We start from the raw sequence: 23069 nt of genomic DNA on the forward strand, positions 1-23069 counted from the left end.
CTGGGAATCTTAGTTGTACATTCTCCTACATGATAGACTTTTTAAATTAATTTGGGTATTCAACTTGCTGCTCAGTATCTAAACTGTTTAAATATAAAATATATTTCACTATGGTCTTGTGTTTTTAGCAGGTTCTGTTTGTTCATGGCTGTGCTTCAATTTCAACCCCAGAGTGATCAGTTCACTTTCAAACATGTTTTGGAGCACTTGTACTGAGAGCTCTTGGTTGTCATCCTTTTTTAGCTTGGGCTTAGGTTGCATAACCTTGAGTGACAATCTCCTCAAATAGTGCTGAGATCTTTCTGTTGTAAGGGGCAAATGAGGTCTCAGTTGATGGTACCACTGACCACCCCCTCATAAGGGGATTGGAGTATGAACCTGGATTTATTTTTTGATCATGGTGTGCTGGTCACCTGGGACTATGGTGACTGCTGTTAGTCTATTTTTAAAACAAGATCTTCTGAATTGCACTGTTGCTCAGGTGAGGTGTAACTGGGCTTTAATGGGATGCAAAGTTCAGAGTTATGGCTGAGAAGCTCTATGAAAAACCACTTTTGTGACATGTCAGATTTCTCACCTGCACTTTTCTAAATTTAATATTCCAGTTTCTACATTAGTGTACATTTTTTAATTTTGCTTTCACTTTTAAGACCATAAGAAATAGAAACAAATAGGCCATTCAGCCCTTCAAGCCCACTTCTCCACATATTTTTTTTTTACACACACCCATTTTCTGGCCTTATCTCCATAATTTATCTATCTTGGCCTTAAATGTGTAAGGACCTGACCTCTGCAGCTTCCTGGGGTAAAGAATTCCAAGGATTCACCTCTCAGAAGCAATTTGTTTTATTTTTTTTTCCTCCTCTATGTAACATGTTTTGTATTCACTTGTACCTTTTCCATGTAATAGGTTCACAAGTAACTTTTGGGAATTTTTGTAAAAATATTAAGATGACAATAAGACACAAGAGCAGAATTAGGCCACTGGCCCCATTGAGTCTGCTCTGCCATTCAATCATAGCTGATGCTTTTCTCATCCCCATTCTCTTGCCTTTCCTTTCCATCTCTGTTTTAAAGACACTGAATGACCTGGCCTCCACAGCCTTCTGCAGCAGAAGAGTTCCACAAATTCACCACTTTAGAAATACCTTTTTTTGCCTCTGCTTTTAAAGGATCGTCCCTTTTTTAGCCTGAAGTTGTGGCCTCTGATTCTAATATTTTCCTACTAGTGAAAACATCCTCTCCACGCTATCCAGGCATTGTAGCATTCCTGAAAATTTCAATAAGCACCACCCCCCCACAACCGTCATCCTTCTAAACTGTGTACAGACCCAGAATCCTCAACTGTTTCTCACATGACAAGCCAGAACTTTTAATTCCAGAACGTTTTTTTTAAGAAAACACAAAAGCAATTGTTGGATCTTCTATATTACAAAAATTTAATTTCAGGATTCTTTTCTATAAAAAAAAAGACAATCTAGTAATTACGTTTTTAACTAATTTTGATTCTGACATTAGTGAAACCTAAACAATTCTGCTAAAAGCCAGCCTCAGCCATCTGTTTTGTACACTTTTTTCTCTTCAGCACATTTGTCTATCCTGAAATAGTGGATTTAAAAAAAAAGCATGTGGTAAGATATGTACATTAAAATGCTACTTCCACTGATTTTGGTATGACCCTTTGGACTTCACTGAAGGCCGTACTTCTCCAAAGCTGCCAAAACATTCTTCAAATAGTTTGAGTCAGGATAACCATTCCTGCAAAGCAACAAATGTTTGGTATTAAGGAATTTTGTTCAAAATTGGTCTTGCTAAACAAAGCATTAGTTGGGTGGTGACTGTTAAATATTTATTTTGACATAAACTAACTTTACTTCACAAGCATGTTGGAACAAAGTAATAAAGTGCAACAGTTAAATGAATGGCTCAATGTTTTATCCCACTTCTGGTCATACACTACTGAGCACCATGTCACTTAAAGGTCATGTTTTTAAAAAAATTATATATTCCTGCACTCAACAGGGTTCAAAACTTTTCAAACTAAAGTAGATGACACTCAGCAATAGTTTAGTTGACCAATCAACTATATTAGCAGTGGTTGCCTGGAACTCTCTGCCAGGGCGGTAGTACAAGTAGATACAATAGTGAGTTTTGAGGAGAATCTTGGCAAATACATGAATGGGATGGGAATAAAGGGATATGGTCCCTGGAAGGGTAGAAGGTTTTAGTTAAGCAGCATGGTCAGTGTAGGCTTGGAAGGCTGAAGGGCCTGTTCCCATGCTGTAATGTTCTTCAGTTAGATTTTAGTGGTTTACACCATTACACAGTGGCCAATTGTGGATGTAAAGCAGTGTCTTTTCACACCACTGACTTTGTTCTTTCTCATATATAGAGATCTCTCTCTCTTGCATGTTGACCCTACTTTTTATACTCCAATCAGATGTTGTTTTTCCTGAGATTTCCAATTTTTATATTTAATAGAATCCCTACAATGCAGGAGGCTGCCCATCAAGCCTATACCAACAACAATCTATCCCTGTGGGGTAAATACTGGGGCAATTTAGCATATCCAATCAAACTAACCTGCACAGCTTTAGACTGTGGGAGGAAACACATGCAGATACAGGGAGACTGTGTAAACTCCATGCAGACAGCAGCCTAAGGCTGGAATTGAACCTGGGTCCCTGACACAACAGCAATGCTAACACCTGTGTCTTCCCAGGAACACCTATCTTTTAGTCTCTGTTTGGGATTTGTTTTTCCCCTTTGGATTGTACTTTTGAACTTGTTCATGTCTGGATCTGCTCTCTCATCTTTGCCTCAAACTTTTTGCCCAGATCCTTTCTCCAATCTTTTTGTTCCATCTGGACCTCTCCCAGCCTCTTATCCTCTTGGATGTTTTAAAGCTGGGAACTGCCACACAAGATTGGCTTAGCAAATCAGCCTGAAGGCTGGTGCCTCTATCAGCTTAAACTTGCTAACTTTTCCAGTTCTAGGATTGTTAATCTGCATCTTCTGTTTTATATCTTTTTAAATTACTGTGGAATTAGATTTGTTTAACATCTTTAACTTTCCAAAGGGTGAAGACAGAAATATTCACATGTTCTAACCTCTTTCACATGCTGAGCTGGTCCTCGCTCAAAGGTCTCACCAAAAGAACTCCTGTGTCAAACAGCTGGGTGTCATGTTTAAGATAGGACTTCTTTAAAAATGAAAACTTATGGGGAGGTGATGGCCCAGTAGTATAATCACTAGACTATTAATCCAGAAACTCAGCTACTGTTCTGGGTACCTGGGTTTGAATCCCACTAAGACATAGTTGAATTCAATAAAAAAAATCTAGAATCAAGAATCTATTGATGACTCTGAAACCATTGTCAGAAATACCCATTGGGTTTGCTGATGTCCTTTAGGGAAGGAAATCTGCCATCCTTAACTGGTCTGGCCTACATGTGGCTCCAGAGCCACAGCAACATGGTTGACTCAACTGCCCTCCAAGGGCAGCTGGGGATGGGCGATAAATGCTGGCCAGCCAGTGATGCCCATGTCCCATGAATGGACAAACAGAAATGAAGATGCCTGATCCATCTCATTCATGTAATTATATTAGCAACTGAAATATCAGTTTATTGAGGTAAAAAAATATTTGGTGCATTGATGAACATTATTCTATTTAATCAATTTAGTGCAACAAAGGGACAAATGTACGAGCTTTAAAAAGAACAAAAAGACTTACTGAGATCTTCCTCCAGTTGTCTTTGTTTTATGAGGAATGTTGCTCCATCTCACTTGGGCCAATCCTGAGCGACTTGGTACTATGTGGAAGGTCAGGCCTTGGTTAAAGGCTGCTGCTAACAGTGTTAAGACCTTTCTTCCTGTGTGATTGTCAGGCAAGTAGGCTGTAAACACATCTCCTTCAAATGGCTGTCCAGGGTTTGGATCACATTCCTTAAAAGGAGAAAGAAACAAGGATTCAAAGCAGTATATTCTTCTCTGGTTCTGGTAAAGGAGCACAACCCCAAAACTTTCAAACTGATCCCTCCAAAGATATGCAGGTTAGGTGGACTGGCCGTGCTAAATTGCCCTTTAGTATCAGGGGACTAGCTAGGGTAAGTGCATGGGGTTATGGGGAGGATATGGCCTGAGTAGGATTATAGTCAGTGCAGACTCAATGGGGCAACTGGCCTCCTTCTATAATCCTCTCTCTATAGACACTGCCTGACTGCTAGGTATTTCCAGCACCACTGCTTTGGCAGTGAATTTTTCTTCATTGCAATATGGCTATCAACACCTGACTTTCCATTGACCAGAAACACTATTGGATCAGCAATCTGGTTACAAAACAGCAGGTGAGAGGATGGGAACAGTAACATGCCTCCTGCCTGCCCAAAGCCTGTCCACCATCCACAAGGCACAAGTTCAGAGTGTGATGGAATAAGCCCCACTTGCTTGATGCAGCTCCAACAATAAAAAATGAAACAACACAAACTCTACCCAGCTCACCTCAGAACTGTAGAACATTGCAGCACAGAAACAGGGCTTTTTGTCCTCTTGGCTGTGCCAAACCATTTTTCTGCCTGGTCCCATATCCCTGCACCTGGACCATATCCCTCCACACCCCTGTCATCCATGTACCTGTCCAAGTTTTTCTTAAATGTTAAAAGTGAGCCCACGTTCACCACTTCATCTGGCAGCTCATTCCACACTCCCACCACTGTGTGAAGAAGCCCCCCCCACCTCCCCTTAATATCCCCTTTAAACTTTTCCTCCTTCACCCCATAACCCATGTCCTCTAGTTTTTTTTTCTTCCCTAGCCCCTGTGTAAAAAGCCTGCTTGCATTCACTCTATCTATAATTGTATGCACCTCTATCAAATCTCCCCTCATTCTTCTACGCTCCAGGGAATAAAGTCTTAACCTATTCAATCTTTCACACGATCAGCATCCACCCACCACCAAGAACGTTCATTCCCTCCACCACAGGTATGCCAGTGGCAGCAATGTGTACCATCTACAAGATGCACTGCAGCAACTTGTCCAACCTCTTTTGACAACTCCATGACCTCTACCATCTAGACTGGGTAGGGTAGCAGATCATGGAAACACCACCACATGCAAGCCCCCTTCCGAGCTTCCCACTATTATGTTTGGATCTAATTATAAACTATAATTAGACGATGGCCTGGTGGTATTATTGCTAGACTATTAATCCAGAAACCCAACTAATGTTCTGGGGACCCTTGTTTGAATCCCACCACAGCAGATGGTGGAATTTGAATTCAATAAAAAATAAATGGAATTAAGAATCTACTGACGATCATGAAACCATTGTCGATTGTTGGAAAAACCCATCTGGTTCACTAATGTCCTTTAGGGTAGGAAACCTGCCGTCCTTACCTGGTCTGGCCTACACGTCACTCCAGAGTCACAGCAATGTGGTTGACTCTCAACTGCCTTCAGGCAGCTAGGGATGGCCAATAAATGCTGGTCAGCCAGTGATCACAGTAAAAAGTCTGACAACACCAGGTTTTAGTCCAACCTATTTATTTGATAATATACTCACTAGCTTTCGGGGTTACCCCCTTCGTCAGGTGACCCCGAAAGCTAGTGAGTATATTATCAAATAAATAGGTTGGACTAAAACCTGGTGTTGTCAGACTTTTTACTGTGTTTACGCCAGTCCAACGCCGGCATACCCACAGCCAGTGATGGCCATGTCCCACAAATCAATTTAAAAAAATAGGAAGACCATGAGATAGATCAGTATAATTCAAACAAGGAATGGATTATTGAATGTTTTAACAGCTGCACAGTCGGTCCAATACTGACTCCCCCGCAAGCTGCATCCTGGGTGGAACGTGTTCCCTGGGTCACATGACCTGCTATCTTAAAGGGACATAATATCCCAACTACATACATAACACACACTATTCTGATTTGGAACTTTATTGCTGTCCCTCAACTGTTGTGGAGTTAAACAGCACTGTGGATGGACCTACTTCAGATGAACTGCAACAGTTCAAAAAGGCAGCTTACCATCACTACCTCAGGGGCGATTAGGGATGGGTAATAAACACTGGCCTTTGCCAGCAATGCTCACATCAGATGAGAAAACAATAAAGTGTCATCACTTTCATCAGCAGTATTTTCATCCCGTTGCTCCTGAGTATACACAGGTTTTGCCTTGAACTGCCTTGCCTGATTATGGAGGGCATTAGCTAGGAGGAGAGCTGAGAAAACTTGGTTTGTTTTCACTGGAATGACAAAGGTTGAGGGGCGACCTGATAGACGTCCACAAGATTATGAGGGGCTTGGACAGAGAGGTGAGTCAGAAGCTTTTTCCCAGGATGGAAATTACTAGGGGGCATAAGGTTAATGGTGTGAGGGACAAGGTTTAAAAGAGATGTACAAGGCAAATTTTTTACAGAGAGGGTGGTAGGTGCCTGGAACTCTTTGCTGGGGGAAGTCGTGGAAGCAGATACGATAGTGATTCTTAAGGGGCACCTTAACAAATATTGGATGAATAGGATGGGAATGGAAGGATATGGTCCCTGGAAGGGAAGGGGGTTTTAGTTCAGTCTGGCAGAGTGGTCGGTGCAGGAGGACCGAAGGGCCTGTTCCTGCGCTGTAATTTTCTTTGTTTGCACTAGCTAACAAACAGGAACTGCCCATGATGGAAAAGGTACATTTTTGACAAAGCTGATTAAGAAAGCTTATCTTTTGCGAGGTACCTTAAATCCAAGATGGTGTTTGAAACAGGAATATTTGTAACAACCATAAACTGAGTTCTGTGCTGTACAGGAGCAGCTACTGTTCGAATGTGTATTCTAAATGCACAGGAAGCAAGTCCAATCATTGTTAAATGTTGGAGACTGGGATTGAAGCGAACAGTAATTTAATGAAAAACAGGTGGAACATAACATGTGCTGCCGGCATCTATACTGCCCATTTACCAGCTGGCATTCCTCAATAAGCTATCACCAGACAAACTAGAAGCATAAATTTGACTAAAGAGATAGAAGACCAACCTGTCACCCATTACCATTAGCACTTCTTAACTGGGCAGAACTACTTACCCTTTGGATACCATCAGGGATGTGATAGGTTATTTTCAAGGCCATGTCTTTAGAACTGCCGCCTAAATTGATGTTCACGGTTGTCCACTTCATGGTGCCCAGGCACTGGTTTGGGTTTTTGTCGCACGCTGGACAAAATGACTCTGAATTTGGGCGACATTCCTTACACAAACTGTGACCGCAGTCCGACTTTAATAACCAAGCATTTTTCTTACAGCTGCTGCAAGGTCTGTTTAGCTCCTGTGCATCCAGTCCCACGGCTGGACTTCTGGGTTGATTTTGCTGGGAATTTCTCAAGGTTTGCCTGTCTTGTGAAGCTGTCATGCTACCCTCATCCTGCTGCTGCTGTGCGTATTTTCCTTGTGTTTGGTCTCCTGAATTTGTAGCTGACTCCGAGGTGTGTGGACCATCTCTGTTGTGTTGCGGCACCGACGTACTGGTGTAAGAAAACACGGGTAATGACTGTGTGCCGCCGTCCAGTTTACTGCAGTGCAAACCGTCCTCTCTACTGTACCAGTGGCTTTCTTTCCCCAACCTGTTGGCTATAAAATTGAATTTATCAGGCAAAGCCTTCTTTGCCTTGACTCCCTCTCCATCTCCAATCTGCTTGATCATCTTCTGACTTTTATAATCAGCTTGGTCATGAAGGAACCCAGGACCACTGTGTTCCTCAAAAGGTTTTGCTGATTTCTTCTGATCCACAAGTGGATTGAGTTCTTGCCTTGAACTTGACGCTGGGCCATTGTTCTCATTGGAACATGTTTTCTTATTCTTTTGACTCTCCTCCTCTTCCATATCTGACTGAGAATGACAGTTCTTTTTGGGAATTCCTGCCCCTTTCCTGTAACCTGCAGCTTCAGTCAGTTCTCTCTCTGACTGAAATAAAGGCTGCTCTTCTCTTGTTTTTGCCCCTTTTTTCGGACTGGCCTCATCCGCCTGATGCGCTGGAGTGTGGAAGCCATTTGGCTTCTTCCCACCATGAAGACTCTGACCCAGTAATGGAGAACGTTCTGCGGATTTGCTAAAGTCCTTTCCCTCAGTGCTGATGAACGAGTACGGATTAGAAGCTGAGATGGAGTCTACATCTGAGGCGGAAAATGGATCTTTCAAATTGGGCTTAAATGTTTCTATTACTTTCATGCAATGTTCATAAGTGCCAACAATTCTGAAACCTGTTTGTGCTACAATGAATTTTACTTCTGGAAACTTGTTTTTCAGACAGTTGTGCCACCTCTCCACTGCTCTGTGATCCTCAATGCCAAGATCTGCGAATGAAACAAACTGTTGAATCAAATGCTTCATTACCAAGGTGTGGAGTGACAAAATCTCCTGCCTGGCAGCTGTGATATTGGCTTTATTCAACGCTGTTAATTTAATGATTGTTATGTCTCCCTGGGTCTGTTCATTCATCACCACTTCAGTTTTGGTACTAATGTTTCTAATGGTAGCATCATAGATGTCCCTCAGGTAGGACCATATAATGGACTCCACTGGGAACTCTTCAGTGAAATGCACTTGTTCTACTGGACTGACTTTGGGCGGTCCTTGGAAACTGTTGCCAAAATCTCTGGAATGCTTTGACTTTGAGAATTCAGAAAAGCTGTTGGTTCTTCTCAGAGGTGGTTTATGACCTTCTGAACCTAGGGTAGTGGTCATAGGCTGGAGAGTCTGTGTGTGGCCAAGCAGATATTCCTGGTGAAATAGGGTACCGGCTGATGTTTCAAAGTGATATGGTTTGATGGGACCGTGTGCTTTGTTACTTTTGGCATTCTGGAAAATTTTGTCTCCTTTGTTTGTGCCAACAATTGAAGAACCTTCGTGTCCCCTGAACAGAATGTCATCACCCGTTTTGTCAGGGCTCTTGAGTTCCTTGGGCTGACCACTTAATACCAAAAAGTCTTTGTACGTCTTAACATGAGGGTCTTCCCCAGCTTTCTTGGGTACAACAGACCCACCTGCTCCACTAGATAGTGCCTCACCAGCAGATGTAAACATCTCATTGCCAGTCACACTACGCCTGGTCTTTTGTGGCATCTCTGAATTCAATTGATACTCAGTATCCTGCAGGCTAGTCTCATTACGATAACCTGTCATAAAGCTACTAGCTGCTTGCTCAGATTTTAGAATTAAGTCGCCTTCAGCTAGACTGCTTCCTGTCTTCAAAGGACTGACATTTTCCCCTAGACTGCTGAAGGTTGGAGCCAATTTGTGATCTTTCTTGGCATCTGTCTTTGTGACTCCCACTGGCTCAAGGTGATCATTGACATCTCGCAAAGGCTGGGGTATACTGCTGATACTAGCTCGCCGACTCTCAGAGTTTCTGCTTGAACTTTGACGCTTTCCTTTCCGAGATCTGACTGCCAGTTCTTCCTTCAGATCCTGTAGAAATTTCTTAGCCAGAGAGCAATCATCTGAAGTGCCCACGAGGTAAAAGTAGTTTTCGTTTTCATTGAAATTTATTTTGGGGAACTGCACCTGAAGGTTGGTGTAGATGTTCTGCAGGACAGTGACATCGGGAGTTATGTCTTTCTTGTTAATCTGTTCCTTGCGGAGCCTGAATTCAAAATCTTGGTAGAGTTTAGAAAGTTCCTGGTGTGCTTGGGGCAGTGATACTTTGCTGTCTGAACAATCGGAAGCCTCTTGTAAAATTAAGGTGGTGATATCTTCGCTGGTAAAATCCAACACTTTCACAAAATGCTGATGCAGAATATCTTGATACGCGTCTTTATAAAATTTCTGAATATACCTGTAAATGTCAGAATCCATCAATAAAGTGTAATCTTCAAAATTCCTAGTCTGTCTCTCACTGCCTTGTTGCAGATTGGTGTCCTTTCTAACACTATCACGTGCAAAGCCTCGCTCTCTGGTTTTAGTCTGCAATTTCACACACTTCCCCTCGGCACTGGACTCTGCGTTTGATTTCAGAGCAATTTGGCTCGGACTAACTAGAGCACTGTTTTGGGAGCCACCATGATGGTGCTGCTCAGCTCGATAAGAGTCACCATTGGTTTGGTTGGGGTTTAAATTGAGCAAACGATGAATTTGTCCACTCAGTTCCTGTATGGCGGAAAATGTTCCGGCGACATTGCACTGTTCGGTTTTCTGTTCGAAACTAAACTGGATATCCCTATGTGCCTTCTGAAAATGTCTCATTAACGTCATTCCACCTTGGAGTTTTCCATAATCTATTGTCATGGAGACATGGTGGATCACCTGCAAGAAAATTTTTTAATAATTACTGGTTTCGTTCTACAACAAGTAATTGAGTCTGAAAAGGTCCATCTGCACATGCAAACTGTATTGTAACTGTGTCGCTTTAAATATTTCATCAAAACACATCCACTTAAATAATCAAGAGTATATTCTGCTAACCCCACTTAAACAAAATTGGTATTTCAGCGGAGCGTCAAAGAAAAACCATATGGGTGGCACGGTGGCACAGTGGTTAGCACTACTGCCTCACAGGGACCTGGGGTTCAGTTCCAGCTTTGGGTCACTGTCTGTATGGAAGCTGCATTTTCTCACCATCTCTGTGTAGCTTTCCTCCGGGTGCTCCTCCCACAGTCTGAAAGTCGTGCTGGGTAGGTGTATTAACCCCAACCGGCGACTAGGGGAATTTCACAGTAGCTTCATTGCAGTGTTAATGTAAGCCTTACTTGTGGCTAATAAATAAACTTTTAAAAAACTACCATGAGGCAAGCATGTTATGGTTGAAAGGGGAAGGAGGGGGTGGGGATTTGACCTCTATGCTAATTATATGCAAACCATGACTTTTGAAGCTAAAAAAGGGGTCATCTTATATGCCAAGTCAATATTTACCCTGTGATCTACGGTATGTATGTAAAGAGCAGATATGTGAAATGTGATGTGTTGTATAATTGTGAATATTTGGAATAAAATTCAAAGAATGCCTACTAGTCAATTTCCTGTGGCAGATGATCGAAATCAGATGTAGTCTTCAGATGCAGTTAGAGGTCAAGGTGCTGCTGACATAATTCAGTCCCCATATTAGCGCGTCATACTTAATTTGATAGTTGCAGTAGAAATGGCTGTATCCGCATTTCTCTCTCTAGAAGCATCCTCATTGTACGAGGGATGCTCAGGCTACAATATAACTTTGTGGGCTGCAGGGCCTGTATTGTGCTGTAGTTTTTCTACATTTCTATGTTTTCTATGTACCCGAACAGACGCCGGAGTGTGGCGACTAGGGGATTTTCACAGTAACTTCGTTTCAGTGTTTATCTATTGTGACACTAATAAATAAACTTAAAAAAATCTTAAACTCTAGCCAACTGAGCTGACCTACTTCCTTAGCCATATTCACAACTGAAAACGTTTGTGACACATTACTGCATTTCTGCTGGAACGAGGTTGTAAACATAGGCACTAAAAGCAGGAGTTGGCCATTGGACCCTTCAAGCCTGTTCCACCATTCATTTTGATCACTGCTGATTGTCAAATTTAATATCTTAATCCCCCTTTCCCCCCATGTCCCTTGATCCCTTTAGCCCCAAGAGCTATGTCTAATTTCTTCTTGAAATCTCACAACGTTTTGGCCTCAACTACTTTCTTTGGTAGTGAATTCCACACATTCATCATGCTCTGGGATTACATGCTCATAAGTATCCAGTTTGCGGTATAAATGTGGACATAAGACAATATGTCTTTTAAAAAAATACAGAAATTGCAACGATTTATTTGATTGCTTACAGCTAAATATAAAATGGCATCCTTTGCGATCTAATTTAATTCAACAAAAAGTAACAGTATAATAAATTGAGCAAGCAGTCATGATTCAAGATATACACAACTAATGTCACAATTCAAAACTAATTCGCAGTTGTTTGTACAGAAGGTCTCAGCTTTGATTCATAAACTAATGTGTAACAGAAATCAGAAAATATTCTCACAAACATTTTCAAGTATATTTGCTATTTATCATCTAATTGCTATAATAAATGGGTCGCATTTACTAAAATTTTTAGTAAAATTTTTAGATTTCGGCTGAATGTGCTCATTACAAGTGGAATAAGTTTCACAGAACTATCTTGTAACCCAGACGCAAAATCCAAATCTTCAATCTGCTCATCACAAGTGCTCACCACGGGGGAATCAATGGCCTAGTGGTATTATCGCTGGATTATTAATCCAGAAACTCAGTTAATGTTCTGGGGATCCAGGTACAAATCCCACTACAGCAGAATTCAATAAAAATATCTAAAATTAAGAATCTACTGATTACCATGAAACCATTGCCAATTGTCAGAAAAACCCATCTGGTTCAATAATGTCTTTTAGAAAAGAAAATCTGCCGTCCTTACCTGTCCTGGCTTATACGTGACTCCAGAACCACAGCAACATGGTTGACTCTCAACTGCCCTCTTTCTGACTTTGCTCTCAACCGATACCTCTTTCAAGTTTCTCTCCCACCCTTCTCATGTCCTCTCCAACTAGACGTGGGCAATAAATGCTGGCCAGCCATGTCCACGGTTGAATTAAAAAAAATCCCACTAATTATAACAGCTGTTCCTTCTTCGGCCTTGCAAAACATTATAAACATAGGCTCGTCATTCAACTGATTTTCCCAAGAATGAATTTAAAAAATCATCAGGTCACAAGATCATACGTTCTACATTCTTCATAAAATATGTACAGAATATCCTAGATTTTGAGAATATTCAAATAATCCATTGGTTACCTGATCAACTTTGATCTCAGTACAAACTGGTTCCACTTTTAGCTTATGATGTCCCCCGTTAATTTCAAGAACGTGACTTTCAACTCTGAGAACCCTCTGAGCCACTGAGTAAAAAGCAGAAAAGATTTGTTACAGTTAATACCACAAGTCTGTATACATGAATGAAATTGTCAGCTGTTGACCAGACCACTAAATAGGACATCGTAAATAAACATTTGGGTTCCTGTCATCCTGGAACCCATTATTCCTTGAGAAGGGAATATCTCACTCCCCAAACCCCACCAAACCAGCAATACTTTAGAAGCATCTTTAAGAGCAAAGATGACCATGGACATCTTTTCCCCATCATCATCCACCTCCTTAAATCCTACTCTCCATCAGTTCCACCCCTTTCTCCAGCCACTATCCCAGGCTGTTTCCAGTTTCAGCATCCTACTTAATCCCTGAACTGGGTTTTTCATTCCCATGTCCTCTTCATCACAAAGACCATCAATCTCCACCTCCGTGACCCTGAAATCCTAATCCTGTCCTCTGCCACTTCCAGACTCAGTGCTCTTCTGGTCAACTCCAAGTCAGTGCACAACAGGACAGAAAAATGTTGTGCATTGCCACATCTGAGTAACCCAAATGTTGAAAGGATTCAGGTCTTTTCCACTTTGAAACAATATCACAAAAATGATATTTTACTGCAGCTGGAAGAATACAGGGCTTCTAATAATAATCACAGGTATTAATTCAGTCACCAATACCACAAAACTGCCACATTGCATACCACACAGTATGAAGGCATTCACTTATTCAATATAGTCAAATGTTAAATGTACTGTGAACAGTTTTGGTCCCCTTAGCTAAAGAAAAGAATACAGGTATTGGAGGCAGTACAGGTTCACTGGGTTGATCCCGGTTATAGAAAGATTTTCTTATGAGGGGAGGTTAGGCCTATACTCATTGGAGATTAGAAGAATGAGAGGTGACCTTACCCAGACATACAGAATTCTCAGGGGACTTGACAGGGTAGATGCTGAGAGGTTGTCTCCCATTGTGGGAAAGTCTAGGACCAGAGAACATAATCTCAGGGGTAAGGAGTCGCCCACTTCAGACAGAGATAAGGAGGAATTTCTTCTCCCAAAGGGTAGTGAATCTGTGGAATTCTTTATTGCAGAAAACTGTAGAGGCTGGATTGTTAAATTCAAGTCTTAGATAGATTTGTTAACCTGCAAGGAATTCGAGGGTTATGAGAATCAGGTGGCAAAGTAGAGATAAGGATTATCAGGTCACATGATTTTCTTGAATGATGGAGCAGAGGGCTGAATGGCCTACTTCTGCTCATACCTCTTATGATCTTGCAACGTAGAGCACAATGCAGTCTCCCCAGGCTTATTCTAACCTCTGTTAAATATCCATCTGGTGTATTGTTGAGTCTCTATGTAAATTTAACACAATATGTACAGGAGATGAAGGAGTGGAAGGATATGTCAGGTAGAATGAGATGCAGTAAGGTGACAAGAGTCTCGTGTGGAGCATAACCACCAGTAATCATCAGTTGGACCAAATGGCCTGTTTCTGTGCTATAAAATTCTGTGTAATGGTGTTAGGCACAAAGTAGTAAACTTTAAGGTAATTTTAACAGTGCACTACAGGTGGGCAACATAACTAGGTCTGATGAATGCTCATCTTAAAAAAAAAGTGACGACTATTTCAGTAGCAGGATAAAAATCATGGACAGGACCAGACTGTCGATTCAGGCAAAGCTATGCTGATTTGCTATGGGCCATAAGACCATTTAAAAAATTAAATCTCACAACTTTATTTTAATTAATCCTAGATCTAATGACCTTTTAATTCATGCCATTATCACCGGCCTTGCTACTTTCTGATGTTCCAGAGGATATTGTTTCCATCCAACATGGTGGAAATTCCCGCCAGAGATCAACAGACCTTTAAACGGTCCGTCAAATTTTCCATCCCGCCCGTGATACTTCTGCAGTGGGCGGAGTGGAAAATGTACGCCAATAAATGACGTTTACAGATTGCCATCCTGGGCGGAATTTTCTCGTCCCGCCCGCCACAGGAATTGCAGCAGGGGGACACGGACCACGCAAAGGTGCATTGACCTCGGTCTTGGGGCAAGCGCGGATGGAAAATCCTATCCACTGTTTCAACTTTACGAAACCAGTGCCAGTGACGCGGCATCAGTCGCTGTTCCAGCACATTTTTACGGCACTTGGTGAACTTTTGTTTTTCCAAACTCTTCCTTAAAATTTGGTTTCTTTGCCAGTAATAATGGCAGAAAAGTTTGCTGAGCCCAAAAATGGTGAAGAAAAACGAAGGCTTAAAACTTGTCTATGCTTTTTGTGGGGAACGTACAAGCAACAAGAGTTGGAATGTCTTGTTGAAGTTGTACAAGATATTGCTACGGCCACACTCGGAATGCTGTATGCAATTCTGCTCACCCATTATAGAAAGGATATTATTAAACTAGAAAGATTGCAGGAAAGATTTACTAGGATGCTACCGGGACTTGAGTTACAAGGAGAGGCTGGATAGACTGGGACTTTTCTCTCTGGAGCAGAGGAGGCTGAGGGGTGAACTTATAGAGGTCTATAAAATAATGAGGGCACAGATCAGCTAGATAGTCAATATCTTTTCCCAAAGGTAGGGGAGTCTAAAATTAGAGGGCATAGATTTAAGGTGAGACGGGAGAGATACAAAAGTATTCAGAGGGGCAATTTTTTCACAGAGGGTGGAGAGTGTCTGGAACAAGCTGCCAGAGGTAATAGTGGAGGCGGGTACAATTCTGTCTTTTAAAAAGCATTTACATAGTTACATGGGTACGACGGGTATAGAGGGACATGGGCCAAATGTGGGCAACTGGGGTTTAAAAAATGGGTGGCATGGACAAGTTGGGCCGAAGGGCCTGTTTCCATGCTGTAAACCTCTCTGACTCTATGACACTGTACATTACAGTAAATTACTGTACAGTACTATGCAATACATGCATTTCTATTTTTTTGTCAATAAATACACTAATGTTGCTATATTACTGTTCAAAATTGATTGGGTACCAAATTCTGGTTATTTTACTGGAAGTAGTGTATCAGGTCTTGGTTCAGGAACCAATTCCCCCATAACATTGTTCTTCAGGGAAAATCAGTTATGGGTTACAATATCACAACTTACGACATGGTTTTCAGGAAGCAATTGTTTCACAAATCCGAGGACTTCCTGTATCCTGTTCTAGATCTGCCCCCGCTACTCTCAGGCTTTTCCGCAGTATCCTGCTCTGAAGCCAGCTCCCTCATCTCCTAGGGCTTCCCATCCAGGTGGGAAAATGTCTGGACTGCCTTCTAAGACAACGCTGGACCCCATTACTCAGAATCAACATTTGCTTCAGATGGGCAGCACTGTGGCACAGTGATTAGCACTGCTGCCTCACAGTGATCCGGGTTCGATTCCTAGCTTGGGTTACAGTTTCTGCTGAGTCTGCACCTTCTCCGTGTCCGTGTGGGTTTCCTCTGGGTGCTCCAGTTTCCACTCACAGTTGGGAAGATGGGCTGGTTAGCTGCATTGGCCATGCTAAATTCTCCCTCAGTGTACCCGAACAGGTGCCAGAGTATGGCGACCAGGGGATTTTCACAGTAACTTCATCACAGTGTTGATGTAAGCCTACTTGTGACATTAATGAATATGGAGTCCATTCCTTGTAATCTGAAGTTGCTTAATTGAATTTAACTGATCATTCAAATTGAACCTGTACAGTACATAAAAATCCCCCATCGCTTTTCTTTAAAACTGCTTAATTCAACTTACCGGATAATTCAGATTTTATTTATGCAAAAAGTGATAGACTTAACGGGAGTAGTAATTAAAAGCACCAATCTATGCTCACAATTCCGATAACAACATAGACCTCATTGGCCGATAACCATTGTATGGTCATTGTTCCTTTAGCATCAATCTGCAAAGGGTCACATGACCCGGGGAACTAACTGGGGTGCTGGGTGAGGGAATCACCCTGGTTGGTTTCAAGTTCCAGAACCTTCTTGGGAGCTGGCTGCAGCCATGAGGCTGCAAGCCTCCACACAGCCTTTACCTGTAAATAAACACGCTGTTGTTTTTCACCAATCTGGTGAACAAGAATTATTATACTTGGTAAAGGTCTGGGTTTAGATCAGTGGATATACTTGGTAATAATAATCTCGGGGTCTAGATCAGTAGAAAGAAAAGGAACTGTGCGAGTGCTGGAATCCTGCAATAATAAACTGAAAATGCTGGAATTGCAGAGCTCAGTGCAGGAAGATGGATGGAAAAGGAGGGAGCTGGTTGAAGATGGGGATGTGACTCTGGGAGTGAACGCCAGGGAGAGGAGAGAACTAGTTTAGGAATCGTTTAGGTTAGAGGGTCATTAGATTGGTTCCACAGCTTGCAGGTGCAGCAGGTGGTCAGGAAGGCGAATGGGATGCTGGCCTTCATAGCGAGGGGGATTGAATATAAAAGTAGGGAGGTCTTGCTGCAGCTGTATAGGGCATTGGTGAGGCCGCAGCTGGAGTACTGTGTGCAGTTTTGGGCGCCGTACTTACGCAAGGATATTTTGGCCTTGGAAGGAGTGCAGAGGAGGTTTACTAGGCTGATGCCGGAGTTGAGGGGGTTGAGCTATGAGGAGAGGCTGAATAAACTAGGCTTGTACTCGTTAGAGTTTAGAAGAATGAGGGGAGATCTCATTGAGACGTATAAGATGATGAATGGGATGGATAGGATAGAGGTGGAGAGACTCTTCCCGCTCAGAAAGGATAGTAGGACTAGGGGGCACAGCCTCAAGATAAAGGGGGGGCAGTTTAGAACGGAGTTGAGGAGGAACTTCTTCACTCAAAGGGTGGTGAATCTCTGGAATTCTCTGCCCGTTGAAGTGGTGGAGGCTGCCTCGCTAAATATTTTTAAGATGCGGGTTGATGGGTTTTTGATAAGAGGGGATTAAGGGTTATGGGGAGAGGGCGGGAATGTGGAACTGAGACGCAACAGATCAGCCATGATCTTATTGAATGGCGGGGCAGGCTCGAAGGGCTAGATGGCCTACTCCTGCTCCTATTTCTTATGTTCACTGGTCGGCACAACATCGAGGGCCGAAAGGCCTGTACTGCGCTGTAATGTTCTATGTTCTAACTGCTCAAGTAAAAAGTCTGGGCAAGTCTGCGGGTGGTATGACCATGACGAACAACACCAAACACCTTAGTATTGCAGGTGCCAATCGTCTGCTCAAGTTCAGTTCACCACAGTTTTAGAAACATAGAAAATAGAAGCAGGAGGAGGCCATTCGGCCCTTCGAGCCTGCTCCACCATTCATTATGAACATGGCTGATCATTGAACTCAATATCCTGATCCGCCACCTCCCCTCCCCACCCCACCCCATACCCTTGATCCCTTTCAGCTCATCTCCCTTTGCTAGAATTTTCTCCTTTACCTTCTGCATCTTCGAAGATAATGAGAGCAGACGTCGGCGATTCGGGCGGGAACAGTACATCTATTATCTCACCGCCACCATTCTTGGACCGTAAAAAATGAATCATGAGTTTGTCTTCAAGGCTCTGTTTGGAAACGCCCGTGGGCAGAGCAGACACCTTAATGGTTCTATCCATTTTAAACTGCAAAGAAAATATTTTGTTAACATCTAAAAGAAAAGGAATGCTTCGATTTCCTACATCACAAACTGGGCTATGTTTTACAAGTACTTAATTCACTCCAAAGTGCGCTGGGTCGTCCCAGAGACATGAAATACAAAGAACAGCAAAGGAACAGGCCCTACGACCCTCCAACCCTGCGCCAATCACACTGTCCTATCTAGATTAGCTGTTTGTATCCCTCTATTCCCTGTCTGCTCATGTACCTATCCAGATAAGATGCTATATTGATGCACGCTACTTTCTTCAAGTCTTCTACTCAACACAGATTATGAGCAGAAGCAGGTTCTTGAAGTCAGTTTGGCATTTATTTAACAATGATTAAGCTCTGGCTGCTGTTAGTTGCTGGGTAAGGTTTCAAGGCTGACTATTGGTCAATTTACTATGAGGAAGGATAGGCACTATGTTTCAAGTACCGCCATTCATGATAATACTGTGGCTTAGACAATGATAAAAAAATTAGAGGACTCATGCTGAACGTCACTCATTCCACCATGGGGCTCATTTGACATCTAATGACATTGGTCGGTTAGCTCAGTTGGCAGGACGACTGGTTTATAATGTGAAGCGATGCCAACAGTTCACTCCCACTCCTGACATTGATTTTGGGGATTGCACGGTAGCACAGTGGTTAGCACTGCTATCTCACAGCAACAGGGGCCCAGGTTTGATTCCCGGCTTGGGTCACTGTCTGTGTGGAGTTTGCACATTCTCCCCATATCTACGTGGGTTTCCTCTGGATGCTCCGGTTTCCTCCCACAGTCCAAAGATGCGCAGGTTAGGTGGGTTCGCTATGCTAAACTGACCCTTAGTGTCAGGAGGACTAGATAAGGTAAATGCATGGGATTATGGGGATAGGGCCTGAGTGGGATTGTGGTCAGTGCAGACATGATGGGCCAAATGGCCTCCTTCACTACTGTAGGGATTCTATGATAACAGCGTGGCTCAATTCCCATACACACTGAGGTTATTCATGAAGGCCCCATCTTCTCAACCTTGCCCATAATCTACGGTCTGGTGACCCTCAGGTTAAAATCATCACAAGTCAGCTTTTCCCCTCAAAGCAGAGAGCAACCAGTGGTCATCTAGGCCTATGGCGACTTTCATATGACAACTCTCAAGTCTCCGATATTCACAATGTAGATGAATTTATCAGGATATTAAGCAGGGATGAAGGGCTTCGGCTGTGAGGGAGAGGTTGGAAAAGTTCCCTCGGAAAAGAGAAGATAACAGGTGACCTAATACATTTTCAAGATGTCAAAAGATTTTGATGGGAGTAGATAAGAGAAAAAATATGCCGTCTGGTGACTGGGTCAATAACCATATGTTGAAAAATCAGTGAAAAGGATCTAGATGAGGACAATATTTTTTCCACTCAAGAATCGCCAAGATCTGGAAGGCTCTGGCTGAAAAGATGGTAGAAGCAGATTCCAGAAATAATTTGAAAATGTTGGACTGTTCCTGAGGATGAGGAATGTACTGGGCTACAGGGACAGAAATAGGGGATACGGGAATAATCACAGCTGCTCCTTCAAAGGGGCACGACAGGTCAAATGGGCAGAGTAATAAGTCTCACAACACCAGTCCAACAGGTTATTTTGGAGCGCTGTCCCTTCATCAGGGTGGCTGGATTCCAGATAAGCCTGTTAGACTTTAACCTGGTATTGTGAGATTTCTTACTGAGCCCACCCCAGTCCAACACTGGCATCTCCACATCAGGTGAAATGGTGTCCTGTGCTGTGAGTTTTGTATGATTCTAAGTGCAACAGTTACCACAACGATCCAAACTTCAATGGTTTATCTTCCAACTTTACATTGGCATTTTGAGATGTGGTTCAACTTATTGTATTTGACAGGACTAGTTCCAATAGGACTTATGTGTAGATTAAAAACAAGAACAGAAGATGGTGACATACTTAGCAAACCTGCCAGGAGGGTAAATACTGATGTCGATGAAGGCTCTCTACTGTAAACACTGATCTCTTTTCAATATGTTCCTTTTTGGTTAGATTTACATTTTTCTTTTGATATAATTGTTTATTTATCCCTTGCTTCAGATTAATTACATACAACTAAATAGCTCAAGAAGCATAGAATAGAATCCTTACAGTGCAGGAGGAGGCCATTTGGCCCTTCGAGCCTGCACCAACTCATACCCAGGTTTACCTGTAATCCCATGTATTTATCCCACTGTCCCCCTAACATCTTTGGAAACTAAGGGGCAATTGCCCTGGCTAATCCACCTAACCCGCACAATCCTTGGAGTGTGGGAGAAAACCGGAGTGCCCGGAGGAAACCCATGCAGACAGGGAGAACATGCAAACTCCACACAGTCAATCATCCAAGGCTGGAATTGAACCAGGATCAGTGAGGCAGCAGTGCTAACCACTGTATCATCATGCCGCTTGATAAGGAATTGCTAATCCTGTTACAAATGAAAATCTAGTAGCTGTTTACCAAGTTGCTTTTTCGCATTGTCAGGATTTGGTCATCGCTGCCATTTATTACCCATCACTCATTGCCCTGATTGTGAAGCTATCTTGACCACTCCAGAGGGAATTGGTGTGAACCTGGAGTCTCACTGAGGCCAGACAGGATGAGGGTGATAGATTTCCTTCCCTGAACACAAGCAATGAAAGCAGAAGGACATTATCGAAGCAGTTGGGTTTTTTTTTCCCCCCACTATGCCAACATTTTCTCTGCCTACATTTTAAAAACTAATTCAAATAACCATGATGGGATCTGAAAGCGCTCTGGCTGATTAATGCAGGTTCTGGATTGGGCTGTGTAATATGTGTACTCAACTATGGTACACACATGACAAAGAAAGAACAGGAACAGGCCCTTCGGCCCTCCAAACAGGCACCAACAGATGATGCCTTTCTATACTAAAGACTTTTTGCCTCTACACAGTCTGTATCCCTCTATTCCCTGCCCATTCATATATCTATTAATATGCCTCTTAAACAGTGCTACTGTATCTGCTGCTACCACCTCCTCTGGCAACACATTCTTGGCACTTACCACCCTTTGTGTAAAAAAAACTTGCCCCACATTATCTCCTTTAAACTTCCCCCCTTTTACCGTAAACCTACGTTCCCTAGTAATTGAGACTCCCACCCTGGGAAAAGGACTATCCATTCTACCCGCGCCTCTCGTAATTTGGTAAACTTCTATCGGGTCGCCCTGAAGGGGAAGTGGGTGCGGGGTTGGGGAGGGGTCTCGTAAACCAATCAAAAAAACTAAACGTCGCCTTTTGCTCCCCCCTGAGCTTGCAAAAGAGCCAACAACCCAGTGTTAAATACTGAGATTACACATTAATTACCAATATTAGATTACACAATTAGAATAAAATCATATGACACCTTGAAAGATTTTAAAAAATACTCCTTTCGGGGCAGAATCACCTGTTGGGTTAAACAAGGCTGGAAGATGTATGGGCTTGTAGAAGTGGGATGGCTCCTTCAGCGCTGGCGAGGCCTCCTTCACAGCAGACAGATCCGTCTTTCAGTGTAAAGATTACAATCAATTTCAGCCATTGCCCGTGTGTCAGACTGAAACTAACATCCGTCCCCTGCACCCTGGCTATCCCCACCTCCCCTTTCAATTTATTTGTATCAGTCCCTCGGTTTCCCCCGCTCTTCACTAAGAAAAGTTTCTGGGGTGTTCAAAGGGTCAAAACTTCAGCCAAAGTTCCGGAGACATCCGATTCCTACCTCTTACTGCTCTGCATCTACCCACCTCCCTCCTTTCGGATCGAAACCCAAAATAAAGCGGGGGGGGGGGGGGAGGGGGTCAGAAAACGTAAACGCAGCCAAAATGCAGCAATCGAAAGTGAAAGTCTTCAATGAGATGCGAGGTTGAGAACCGCCCACTCTCAGCTCTCAGCCTGATCCGGATGGAACAACCAGTTTAACTCTCCCACCCCACCCCAATCCAGTCCCTTAAAGACAAGACTCTGTGGCACCAAGTCCCCTGCGCAGACACACACAACTTCAATTCTCTATTAAATGTTTGATTTTACAGCTCTTTAAAACTTCAGAAGTAAGAATGTTCCTCATTTGTAAGCCCCACAGGCATTGAGAGTAAAGCTTACCAACCCTTCATTAAGTCTCCAGAAAGTTAGGCTTTAATGTTTATTTATTAGCGTCACAAATAGGCTCACATTAACACTGCAATGAGGTTACTGTGGAAATCCACTAGTCACCACACTCCGGCGCCTGTTTGGATACACTGAAGGAGAATTTAGCATGGCCAATGTACCTAACCAGCACATCTTTCAGATTGTAGGAGAAAACCGGAGTGGCTGGAGGAAACCCACGCAAGCATGGGGAGAATGCGCAGACAGTGACCCAAACCGGGAATCGAGTCTGGGTCCCTGGGGCTGTGAGGCAGCAGTGCTAACCACAGTCCAGCTGTGATGCCTTCCATTACCGAATAGCTAGACTCATACTAAAGATTGGTACTCAGTGGAGGTACTGGGAAGCTCTCAGGGATGGTGGAACGAAAAAAATGACCCTGTACCAACACACCCAGGAAAAGATGATAATGACATGGGAGGGGAAAATAACAGGGGCAGTATAGTTTTTTTTTGTTTTGAATACTTATGTCTATCAGTCA

The 23069-nt window shown here is 42.9% G+C and overlaps 1 protein-coding gene across 1 annotated transcript; it reads right to left on the minus strand.

Moving 5' to 3' along the window:
- Nucleotides 1-1438: 1438 nt before the first annotated feature.
- LOC145359223 (uncharacterized) lies at nucleotides 1439-22199 on the minus strand. Its single transcript, XM_080213706.1, has 6 exons — nucleotides 21857-22199; nucleotides 18233-18413; nucleotides 12774-12877; nucleotides 7076-10288; nucleotides 3737-3948; nucleotides 1439-1758 (listed from the first exon to the last, which is right to left on the minus strand). The coding sequence occupies exons 2-6, from the start codon at nucleotides 18405-18407 to the stop codon at nucleotides 1689-1691; spliced, it is 3774 nt and encodes a 1257-aa protein (XP_080069832.1). The 5' UTR covers nucleotides 18408-18413; nucleotides 21857-22199; the 3' UTR covers nucleotides 1439-1688.
- Nucleotides 22200-23069: the final 870 nt, after the last annotated feature.

Source organism: Carcharhinus amblyrhynchos, chromosome 27 (genome assembly GCF_965287045.1).
Source record: "Carcharhinus amblyrhynchos chromosome 27, sCarAmb.v2.hapA, whole genome shotgun sequence".
Classification (NCBI taxonomy): Eukaryota; Metazoa; Chordata; class Chondrichthyes; order Carcharhiniformes; family Carcharhinidae; genus Carcharhinus; species Carcharhinus amblyrhynchos.

Excerpts from the sequence above, each read along its gene's own strand:
- LOC145359223 (XM_080213706.1), bottom strand. The coding sequence starts at position 18,407 with ATGGATAGAACCATTAAGGTGTCTGCTCTGCCCACGGGCGTTTCCAAA. Across the intron at positions 12,878-18,232 it reads TATCTTCGAAGATGCAGAAG|TGGCTCAGAGGGTTCTCAGA; the intron begins GTAAAGGAGAAA and ends CTTTTTACTCAG. Across the intron at positions 3,949-7,075 it reads TCCCTGATGGTATCCAAAGG|GAATGTGATCCAAACCCTGG; the intron begins GTAAGTAGTTCT and ends TCTCCTTTTAAG.